The 12,464-nt window shown below is 35.2% G+C and overlaps 1 protein-coding gene across 1 annotated transcript in view; it reads right to left on the bottom strand.

The window, feature by feature from the left end:
- LMTK2 (lemur tyrosine kinase 2) overlaps positions 1–12,464 on the bottom strand; it is a 42,368-nt gene that overhangs the window by 5,058 nt on the left and 24,846 nt on the right. Inside the window, exons 7-13 of the mRNA XM_062588609.1 lie at positions 11,987–12,120; positions 8,922–9,006; positions 8,150–8,271; positions 6,659–6,808; positions 3,480–6,396; positions 2,022–2,157; positions 37–282 (exon numbers count right to left, since the gene is read on the bottom strand). Of these exons, the coding sequence (XP_062444593.1) occupies positions 37–282; positions 2,022–2,157; positions 3,480–6,396; positions 6,659–6,808; positions 8,150–8,271; positions 8,922–9,006; positions 11,987–12,120 (3,790 nt within the window). The remainder of the gene's footprint in view (positions 1–36; positions 283–2,021; positions 2,158–3,479; positions 6,397–6,658; positions 6,809–8,149; positions 8,272–8,921; positions 9,007–11,986; positions 12,121–12,464) is intronic.

Raw genomic sequence — 12,464 nt, 5'->3', positions numbered from 1 at the left:
ATCTACATTGTTCACATCTGTGCATAAATCACTTACCTCCTTGCTCTATATCTGAATCTGTAAGATGCGTAAGAGAAAAGCTTGCTATATTTGCAGGAGATATAGAGAATCTGGAATAAGGAGATGAATGTGACCAGTTCTGCTCAAGAGTCCGAATAGGTGGAGGTGGAGAGAAGTACTTTGACTGAAGAGGTGGTTTAGAGCTAATAAGGCTATTAGCTGCCTTTGCTATAAAAGAGGGTTCTGGAGAAGAGAAGTCATCATCCCATTCAAAACCCCCACCTTAAAAAAAAGAAAAAAAGGAAAAGGAAAGGAGGGGGAATAAAACAATTTATAGTCATGTAAAATTACATAGTCTTAAAAGCAAGTCCATGAAGACTGCATTAACCCCCAAAAAACTTGTCATAACATTCCAAACAAAATTCCCTAAGAAGAAAATTCATTATCACATGATTACTGAGAATACCAGCAAATTTTGGAAGCAAATTCTAAACTTACAAGGTTTTTGATATACCATACACAAATCATAATACAGCCTTAAAAACATTAATGCCATCTTCTCCCTCCCATGAAAAAAATGTTACTCTTGTTATAGATTGTTACTGACAATCATCAGAACCGGAAACTATAACCTTCTATCTGAAAGTAGCTGGAGAACATCAGCTTTCAAAGCATAGATCATAAATTGCCAAGATAGGCCAATCTGTGTCAAAGAAAAAAATCTTTAAAGTACCTTCATGTGCTCAGTTTTAGATGCTGTGTCTATCAACATTAGTTTTCAAGACCCTATTACACTACATACACACAAAAGTATTTATGTGAATGTTTTGAGGAACTCACTGAAAAACTATAGAATCCCAGGCTAAGAGCATTAAAAGTTTGCTTCAAAAGCAAAAAAGGCCAAAGATAATCCAATGCAGTGAGAAAAATATTACTTACAATGCTCTAATATGGAAGCGTTCAGATAACTTCATTAAGAAAGACCAAATGTGAAGAATTTATTATTTTATTTCCACTGGAACAATTACTTGCTTTTAGAAATTGAGAAGGTTGATGATTGCCATTATTTTTAATGTAAATTGGAAAAGACTTAAGGTCTTAGGCTTTTGAATCACGACATAAGGTACACAAGCATTCTGACAAATCACACAAGAGATGAAAGAATGCTCCACCAAGTGGTTTTATGCTCCCTGCATATGCTTCAGTCTCTATATTTCATTGTACTACTACTTAATAGAAGAAAGGCTTAAGGGCACTATCTTAATGCAAACAAGAAGGCTAAAGCACTTGCATTTTCCTGCAAGTGAGGCATGGAGAATAAAGAGAGAACTTTTGCTAGAAACTTTAGAAGCAACTCTGAATTCCTGGTCTTTGAGCAAGGGGTGTGCTTACACATAAACAGGGAGGGAAGAGGTGGGGAAAGAAGGAAGAGGTCTGGAAGCAGTTAGAAAACAAACTGACAGGAGAGTCAGTAGGAGACTGCATTTGAAACTGAGGTGTGTAGCAATTCCTTAGATGTGCGACTGGGCTGACAGAACTGAGGCTACCATCATGCACTCACACTCGCAATCCTCAACAAAACCCAGCTGCTAGAGAAACCGAATCACTTTCTTTTGTTTTACTGAATCCAGGTTTTGGCAGTACGGAGAGAGTCTTCAAAGTCACATGAATGCTCTAGTGGGATCACCTAGTAGCATCTGGATATCGGGTAATATCCAGACCTATTCTCCAAGTCTGGAAAGACTGAGCCCAACCCTGTTCTAGTCATATGGCTCAAAGATTTGTTGTCCACAGTTGGGTTGCTTCTCAAGTTAAGACATACTGATCTATAGCCAATCAGTATTACCTTCAAAACACTGGCAATCGATAAGGCTAGTATCTGAACCTAGCTGAGGTTTTCCTTAAAAGGCAAAACAGAAGTCAAGATGGCACAGTGAACTTATGAATTACATACATTTTAAGAGTGACATTTCATTAAAGCTACACATAAAACATCCTCAAGTATAAATATATTCAAGTACCTTCTTCATCTGTTGAGCTTTCTGAATTTGTAAATCTGTTTAAGTAATTAAAACCTGAAGAGGGAACAGGAGTGCTGCGAGCGCCTTGGCTGTTCACGTCTGTTGCACGGTTTCCCAGCTCTTTAGTTGGTGTTTCCTAAGGCAATCAAAACGAATTATTTTAACTCTTGTGTACACACAACATACACATACAGTTGGATCCTATGGTTCCAAAAGCACCTTAATTTCCATCAAATCTACTATGGAATTAAGTAGTCTGTTAGCATCTAGTACCCTACAGCAAAACTTGGAGTTGTAGACCAAGCATATACAAATATTACTTTCTACAAAAGTTGTATCAAGTCTACATTAGAATATATGCAAGAAATGAGTATTTATAATATAAAAAGGTTTAAAGGAACAAAGCTAAAATATCTTCCAATTAAATAGAAAATAGTTCTCTAATTAGCCTGTCACAGGTAGTTGTTTTCTATTAAAAAAGAACTTGTTTAGTTTCAGCTCCCAAATTTTTATTTTTGGCCTTTTCATCATGCTTAAGGATAAAGAGAAAACAGAATTAGTATGACTGGTAGAAGTCAACATTTTATCAGTTACTGCAACAAAAAGCAAGAGCTCAATTAAGAGCACCTTAACACAACAGCTAATTTTTGCCTTCCTTTCTGAGAAAGGGATTACTGTTCTATAGAGGCAAAACCACCCACATGCTTGTTTTCTATTCCAAAAATGATCCTTAGTATATACATGCATCATAAGCAACATTTCCAAAGCCTGACATGATTGTTATTTTAAACTCACTTTGCTAGTCTAGCTATCATAATGTTAAAACACAATGCTCTGTATCAAGTTACAGAAGTTTAAAAATGATAAAGCAAATAGGGAAACATTACCTTAATGCTAAGTAATGCAAAATTTTTTTCTTTATAAAAATACATTTGATCTAAAATACTCAGAGTATACTCAGAGAACACTCTAAATAATTTCATAATAAACTAAAACTAATTCTATAAAATTACATCAACAAGTGGTAAGCAAAATTGTATCTGGTGCATAATAATGTTGGCTCATGTATTAAAGTTAAATGCAGCTCTGTGAGCAGCATTAGAACAACATTCCTCAAGAGGAGGTTTCATTCAGTACATGCCGTCAAAGTTATAGAAGCCATGGAGATTTAGGACTTGACAGCAAACACCCGCCCCCACACAAAACCGTATTTCACTTTAAGTTAGTGTTATTCTACCATCAGCACACAACTGCATCTAGGTCACTTATTCACTTTTCTTAGAAAGCTTTTTTCTTAAAGTTTTTTTTTTCTTAGAAAAGAACCCACCTCACACTCAAGACAATCTTGTCAAGACAAAAAAGGTGATCTTTACAAAAATGTATCTACAAACATTACACTATTTCACCATGACTTGTTTAAAAAAATTGTAACTTACTAATTAAAAAGATAAAGGATACCTGATCAAACAGATAGACTGTGACATCGTCAAAGAATGTTACAGCCTTTCTCTCATTTTTCCAGTGCTCAAGTTGACTTTCATTTTTAGAAGATTTTGGAAGTTTCAGCAAGCTTCTCAGATGTTTTCCATCATCCTTGTCTGTAAGTATCTCAGGTACCTGATGAACAGTTTCATCCTCACTGTCAGAACTCAAACTATGCATGTGAAAAGTCCTCATATCATCCTCAGAATCACTGTTTTCATCTTCTTCATCTGCATCATCACCATCTTCTATGTCAAGCATTCCAGAAACATCAAGTTTGCCGAGGTATTTTCCTTCAATATCTGGCTCTTTCAGTTTTGGACCTTCAATGTGATAGAAGGACTTCTCACTGTTACTTGAATCTGAAGGATTGCGCATGTCATGTACTGACTTCAAGTCTCTGTATGAAAGAAGTTCTGATGTATTAGTGCCAACACAAGACACACTTTTGTGGGAAGCATCAGATAGTTTTATTTCATTCCTGAAGCTGCTTTCCACTGATCTTTTCAGAGAATTCATCATAGTCTCAGCCCGCTTATCAGGACACTCCTGTATCATGACATCTGTCTCTTGCATCTCTAGCTTCTGATTTAGCTCTAATTTTGTATTTTGATTATTGATGTCCTGGTAATTTCTTAGATCATGCTTTTTCTCTGCCTCTTCAAAACAGTAATCTTCAGTATTACTCTCTTCTCTATTTGAAGAAGCTATATTTATAGTCTCTCTTAATAGACTCGCGGCTTCTTCTGTTTTTTTATCCGGCTCAGAATCATTATCAGAGAAATAGGCAGAGTCTCTATATGAGTTTTGATTTCCACTTACAAAAATCTTTGGAGTTATTTCAAAATTGCTGTTTACTGCATCTACACAAGCTACTTCTGAAACAATTATGACTGGATTAGGAGGTAAAGCACTGACACTGCTGTCGCTGACAGTACATAGTGTAGTATCTGTATTAGAAGCATCCTCAACAGCAATATGGGAAGTCCATTCTGGAGACTCCAGGTTCTCTGTTTCATAGCCGCTGTCAGCAGGTTTATCTGGTGGCAAAAGCTTCTGAGGACTCTGGGCCTGTAAAGATTCTAAAACATCATTTACATCTAAAGAATCCAAAGAGTCAGGTGTCTCTAAGGCTTGTTCTACAGTTTGTGTAGGAGATGAGCCATCTTCCAAAAGACTATCTTGACTTGTACAATCTGAAGTAGCAACAGAAGTTAATGTCATCTCTTCAGTAACATCTTTACAGTTCTGAAAATGATTTGATGTTTCTTGTCTTTCCTCCAATAAACCTTCCTCTTTTTTTAAAATGGGTGACTGATTTTGCAAGCTTTTTTTCATATCTTCCTGATCATTACATTTTTCCCTACCAAAACTACCTAAAGTTATTTCATCAGAATTAATAAGCATTCCAGATTTTATTTGTCCCTCACACTCTATTTCAAAAGCAACATTGTAACATGGATTGTTTCCAGTATTATGATTTTTAGCATTTTTAGATAGCTCTTCTTGACAGAGACTATCAATATTACAGGGCAAGACTTCACTGACTTCCATATTTAACAGTTTTCCTTCATCCTTCAAATGGGAAGGATTTACATGATTATCACGTGACTTATGTGCTACAGAAGGACTAGAGGTTGCCTGCATCTCTATAGTAATCTGAGAGTGAGAATTCAAATCTTTGTTTGTCACTGGATTAAAATTTTCATCTTTCACAGTTTTAAGATTTTCATGTATTAAAGAAAAGACTGGTGCATTTTCAGTCAACATAGTCGCAGGCTCTAGAGAGTTCCTATTTGAGGTTTCTAATATACTTTTTAGAACAGCATCTGGTTTTTGCCAGAAATCACTGCTGGTTTTGTTAGACAATATCCCCGTTAACAACTTTTTCTCTTGAAGAAATAAGAAATTATCAGAAAGTTCTTCAAAGGTTACCAAGCCAGACTGGTTAGAGATATTTTCACACAATGGAACAGTTTCATTTTCAGAAGCACAACTAGAACACTCCTCCTCAGAAGGACCAACTGCATTTATAGCAACCATGTTTGAGTTTAAAGCAGTTGGTTTAAAATCTTTAGGAATATCATTCATTTCAGCTAAGCCAAATATATTTCTATTCATCAATTCTTCTGATCTGTCAATATCAAAAACATTCTGGAAAGGACTTTCTGGACTATCAGCAGCAGGCAAGATTTCCTCTTTAGGATCTGTATTGTACTGGAAGAAATCCCCGTCAGTACTGGATTCTTCAACATCAAGATCCCTGAGAACCATGAAATGAGAATTTTTGTCATGTAGAGCTTCTTGATGATCAACTTCTGTAGTTAGCACAACTGGTTGGTTATCAAAACTCATGCTGCAGCTGCTACCCTTCTCTTCTAATTGTATATAGTAGTCATTTCCAACAGAAAGTTTGTGGGCATCAAACACAGGTAGCACCCCAGGAACAGCAAGTGATGTTTCCTGACCACTTTCATCTTGTGCTCCTGGCCCTTGCTCTGAAAGTGACCTCTCAAAAACCTCCACTGGAAAAAAAACATTTGTGTATGCCATTGCTTCATCAGGATTCACATGACCACATTCATCAAAATGATCATGCTTAGCTGCCTCCCAGATGTACTCAAAGCTGAGACCCTGGCTTGTTTCAGTTACAGTAAGAACTTCTTCCATTTCATGGCCAAGTCTGTCTCCCGTAAAGTGATCTAGGATTGGAAATGCAGAATTATTTGTTTCTCTATTTGAGGCATTTGGTTTAAGAGCATTCCACTGCTGCTCAAAATCGATCTCTGAGTCCCTTTGGCTTTGCATGCGAAGGTAAGTTAAAAGTCTATGTACTTCTTCTGCTGTTGGTCTCTTTTCTGGAGGTAGCCAGCAGAACTGCAGAACTTCATACCTATACAAAGAAGGAACATGTTTCAATAGGTTCCACATAGAAAAGGAATTTATAAGAATCAGGTATGTAATCAACTGAAGAGTAACAACTAGTATTACTAGCATGAATTTCCACCTATAGCAACTCATTCTACTTTTATCTAGCATTTCTTTGCTGGGAACATGATTTCATGCAGCAATTTTAATGTATTTCTAAGAGAACTGAGTAACCTGAGAAACTTGTTCAGCAGCTTTAAGAATGAATACAAATTAAAAAGAATTACCATCTATCAGAGTATGGCTGTTCCAGATGTGGCTTGAAGAGTTTAACCTGCTTTTCTTTTATGACATGGAGAAGGACTTCCCTGTCAGAGAAGTCTGAATAAGGCTGAGCAGCATTCTCAAAAAGCTCCCATAATGTTACACCCAGTGACCTGAAAAAGAATAGCAAATTACATTCTAAGGAATGTTTTCAAACTGCTTTGCTAAGAACGTAAGAATTACAGAAGGCATAATTGGTCAGATGGAAAAAATACCACTTTTTCACTGGCTCCATAATAGCTTCAAAACTTGCAAACTCATTTCAGCTGCATTGACAGAATGGTAGAAGTCTCAAAAATAAAGTTCCTTGAAGGCAGCACCAAGGAAGGCAAAGACTACAGGCCTCAAATGATTCAACTATGGAAGAAGCTTCCACATATTTTAAGGGAGAAAAAAAAAAAAAAAAAAAAAAGTGCATGCATATTAGGAAACAGGAAGAAAAAGGCTTACAGTTAGCCTACCAGTAGGAAAAACTTTGATCAAAAATCACAGGTGTGGGTCAAACCACTAGAAAAACAACAATCTTTGTTTCAGTACTTTAAGTACTTATTACATTGCACATTTAATAATAAAATTACTTATTTTTAAGCTGTAATAGACTGGAGCTCTTTTTGCTCAGTGCTGTATATATACACTGTATGCAATGATAATCATTCAGTGATTAATGTTGATGCTGTTTGGGGGGAAAGTTCTTGCTCAAAATGTAAAATAATTGATTCTGCATGTGTTATCATAAAGCAGTTTAGACCGTAAGGGGTCTCCGAAGGCCAGCTAGCCTAAAGCCCTGCTCAAAGCAGGTCTGTATCAGAGAGGCTAGACTTCCAGTTCGGAATGCTTTAGACTTTAGTTGCCTGCAGTTTAGATGAATAGCATGATCTGATGATTTCTGCTTGAAGAATGTAGAGAAATCAGTACTTAGACCATTTCTATCTATCCTGTCTTCTAACTTAGTAAAACATAGTTTACTACTTTTTACTATTTTTTATTACTTATTATTTGTGTCTAGTATAATAGACAAATAATTAATCACAGCCTTCAAAAATGCTACAACATAAAATTAAGATGCTACTTTTCTACCACTGTAACTTAACAGGGCCCTAGCAGGATCTAGCTTTTCTTTGCACCATCCACAGCTAGTATATGCATTGAAAGTCATTTACTATTTCCTTCTTTTATAAACATTTGAAGACATTTGGCAAATACAGAGCAATTATTTTTTAATAGTATAAATACCTATTCCTCTGCTAAACATTTTTCCTCAATGTAATTGATCTCTTAAGATTCCTAAGCATCTGAATCATTTCAGATTTCTTTTAGAGATTAACCTACTACCTTACTACTAAACTAAACGGAATATTTTCAATTTATAATTGAATACACTCAATTAAATATTTACTGTTTTTAGTATAACATTAAAAAATGTACTCTCAGTTATGTTAAAGCCTACAACATACCATATGTTACTGTACTTGTTTTGCTCTGCTGATAACAGTCTGTCTTGAAAACTTGTTACTAACTCAGGTGCAGTCCATCGGAGAGGAATAAGTTTCTTCTCATCTGTCTCAATATAATCTTCCTATATTGTCGATAAAAAGAAAAACAGAAAAAGACTAAACAAACATTGCATCAACTTCCAGAAGCTGGTAGGTTTTTTTTTTTTTTTTTTTTAATTTAATCATTTTATGTGATCTCTATGCGCACCTTAAAAAATTAATCCTATTTTTCCCAAATTGCAGACATTAAAACTGCATAGGAAGGCCATATCACTGCTTAGTAAATACTAGAAAAGTGAATGCCAACTTTTTATTTAAGGTTTGACACTTAAACTCATTTTTAGTGTCTTGAATTTTGCCCTTTCTTGATATATGTACATAGGTTAAAAATTTTCATTATTAATTTTTTGATTAAATTTTTCCATTAAAAAAAATCACTAAAAGTAACTTCTCCATAATTCTTGCCATTATTTTAGGAATACTGAAAATACGATGTATAAGTGTAACTTTAATCCAAAATTTCCTTCTACAGATACAAAATCCACTCATTCAAAAAGATCATATATTCCGTTATATGAGCTTGCTACAGTTATTTTCCAGTCATGCTTTAAAAATCCTGTATTCAGATAAACAGTGATCTATAGTATCAGCTCATAACCTTATTGTATTTTTGTTGTAACTTCAGGTCCCAAATCCTTAAAAAAAAAAGTTAATAATGACTAAATTAACCTACCTTGTATCTACTGAATCCTATACCATAATCTCCTACTTTAACATTTAAATCAGATGTAAGAAAGCAATTCCGTAAGGCCAAGTCACTGGAGGGGAAAAAAAAAAGGTAGTGAGACCAAACTGAGAATAAATCTTCAACATAAAACAACTGGGTTAATAAGTTAGCAAAACTTTTTAGAACAAAGCTGGAGCACAGCTAGCTTAAAAGTATCAACTGAAAAGCCAACAAAATTTATATATATATATAAATTATATATGTATTTATATGTGTGTGTGTGTGTGTATGTATGTATGTATGTATATACACATACACACATTTAAAAATTATGCATATTTACCAGTTACAGTAGCAAATATCAGGCCATAATAGGAGCAGATCAGTAATATGAAACTTCTGCTATGGATTCAACATCCAAATATATGCATTTCAGAGAGATTTATTCAGGTGAGCTATGGTCTGATATCATAGACCAAATGCCTAATGGCTGCAGTAGATAAGGTGTGCTCCTGGAGCTACCTATCTGATTCTTTTCAGATGATACTAAGCCAGCCCATGCAGACTAAGAGACCAACTCATGATGCAAATCTAGACACAGTAATTGGGCCAGTTCAGAGATTTATTTCAGAGGTATAATTCTGATCCAGACTAAATATTAAAAGTTCTTTTGCTGCTTATGTTTTCATTAAGATTAAAAATCTACTTCTGCTTACACTACATTCCATCTCTCACTGTAATACTGTAGACAGAACACTTCTAAAAATACTTATCACTGCTAGAAAAAGGAACAGTGATCTAAGGGTCTCTCCTTACATCAGACTCACTCAACAAGGTTTGCTTCGCGGTCATGGGGTTATGTTTGCTCATAGCCCTCCCACATTTTCAAAGCTGAATTAATTTAGAGCCACACAATCAAGTAAAATCTATATTCTGGAATCAAAATACAACTGAATGATCCTAAACCTAATGACAACATAACTTATAAAACCTTTATACAAAAAGCTCATATAATACTAGAAAGTGACTTCAAAACAATTAGTGTGATCAAACAATTGTATACTAAAAGAATCATTTTCAAAGCCTGATACACCTCCTTGCTGCCCTTTGTAAAGAAGTTCAAGATGCAGTCATTTCCCTTCTCTACAATTGCCAAGTACAGTCACAAGCATTCTACCTACACAAAGAATTACATGCAGTAGTTTCATTCTAATAATCCTGTAACATCAATCTACTTAGGCCATTTACACACTGCAGAGACATAGGCCCCTCTTTACCCAAAACCTGTCACTGTCATAAGCAAGAACTATCAACAATTCATATCAGGTTCATATACTTAATTTACAATACAATCCTAAACAATAAATGGTGTCTGACACCTCCAATTAAGTTCTTCTAAATAACAAAACTACGTATTACATTTGAACTAGAACATCATCTTTAGTCTTTAAAAATAGCCCATCAGAAAAGTAGTATATTTCATAAAAATTCCTTTAACAAAAACCTTCTGAATTATTTGTTTCCAATTTCCACCATAGACCAGACCACAATACTCACAGCCAGCAGTGCAGCTCTAACAGCAAGAAGCTGTTTGCAGCATGGGCTTTCTAAAACTCAAAGCTATGCAACTTCAACAAAGGCTTCACAAGAACTGTAGCTGTGGCTGCACAGAGCTCAGCAGACTATCTGCTCAAGTCTGTAGCTTCTCAGTTGGACAGGAAGGTACCAGACAGTTGAGAGCACTGTAAGCACTCTACCACTACCTCTCTGTGGCTTAAAATAAGTCAGTGAAGTAGAAAGTCTAAAAACCATGCAACTTCTCTGCTTCAAAGCAAAACATTTTCCCCCTCCAAAGAGATCTTTAGTTCTTCACTGAACTTCATATATCAGAAACAGATTCGCAGCCTTTCCAAATACACCCCCAATTTTTCCGTCTTGTTTTATACTATTTAAATAAGTATCTTGGGGGAGACAATAAATGCATCTGCAGTTGCCTGGATTTACTACTAACAAAGTCACTGATGCTGGAGCTTTACCAATTACAGCATCAAGACAGCTTTGCTAGAAATAAACATTTACAGTGATAATCTTACAGATCTGCAGATAATTATTTATCAAGTTTAGCTGTATTCCACTGAAAGCATACTGTTAAATAACACCTACAAAGCCATGCTGCTGCAATGCAAGAAACAAGTGATTATTCAGCTTCACAGTTAAGATTGGTGCTAGCTTCAAGTCATTTAAGACCATTAAACATGTTAAAAGAAAAGCTCCACTCATCAGGCACCAACTGAGTCAGGTCTGGAGATTTTCTCAGGGATTGCTAATTCTGTTTGACATTTTTTTCAAATTTCAGTTTAATAGTTCAGCTTCTCCCTAAAAACAAGATCTCTGCTTTCTGTCTACAAGGTAAGATACGCATTGATGAGCTCTAGAACAAGTTCCTAAAATTGCTGGACAAAATAATTCAAGTGCTGTTTCTACAACAAAGAACAAGCTGAGCCAACACAAAATGGCATAAAAATATTTTAAACAGCACTTGAGGACTGGAGGCTTGAGGGTGAGATTTCTAAGATGAGCATCTTTAAAATTTATATAACTATTATTCATGAGCCTTTTGCAAAATATTTATGACAACATTCTGAAATTTCTTGCTCAGTATACCAGCCTGAGCAGTTACTGGTCCTTAAAAAAATCAATGAGCTGAAATTTTCAAGATACAACATTTGTATTTTTTTGAAAGACTATCATTATAGCAACACAAAAAACCACACAACACACAAACTGGTCCAAAAATTTGTTGTACAACCACATCTTCTGGACTGGCTAAGCTGCAGGTTGTGCTCTATGGGCTGCAAACCTAAGTAGTAAGTGATCAGGGGGAGAGCTGTAGGACCATACTACCACAGTTAAATCAGCATCTCATCATCATGCTTTCATGACTTCGGTTATGTAAAACTAGACAATAGTGTGTTAAAACATTATCTTTAATACTCACTTATTTAAGTGAAAAAAATCTATATGAATTTTAAGAGTGCACTATAACAAAAAAATGTATCTGGAAAGTATACCTATGCACAAAGTTATGCTTATGCATTACAGCAAGTCCAGCAGCAATCTCGCACGCCATTCTCTGTAGCAGCATTATTTGTGAATCTCCTTTAATATGTTCCTGCTCATTGCAGATATAGGTTTTTAGGTCACCCTGTAAAAGAAGTTGAAAATATCAGTCTTACATTGGTTGAATTAAAAAAAAAAAGTATATTTAATGAAGAACCAACTAACCACATTACTTGTGTATCAGTCAACAAGGTTAGTAATAAATGCATTAGAGCTTAATAAGGAATCTCATTACGTTTCCAGTCTCCACAAGAATTCTTACAGAAGGCACCTAAGGCATACACTATTGTCCTTTTAAGGGTATTTAATTAGGTCACTTAGTAACTAACATTCCAGATCACACTTCTGCATGTAAACACAGTTAGTAAATAATACTTTTCATTAAAAAACAGAGTTTGATGAACTTCTCTTTTTAAAAAGAAAAGTTTA

The sequence above is a fragment of the Rhea pennata genome, chromosome 15 (assembly GCF_028389875.1).
Source record: "Rhea pennata isolate bPtePen1 chromosome 15, bPtePen1.pri, whole genome shotgun sequence".
Classification (NCBI taxonomy): domain Eukaryota; kingdom Metazoa; phylum Chordata; class Aves; order Rheiformes; family Rheidae; genus Rhea; species Rhea pennata.
Note: the sequence above shows the minus strand (reverse complement) of the source record. Positions and strands in the feature narration are given on the sequence as shown.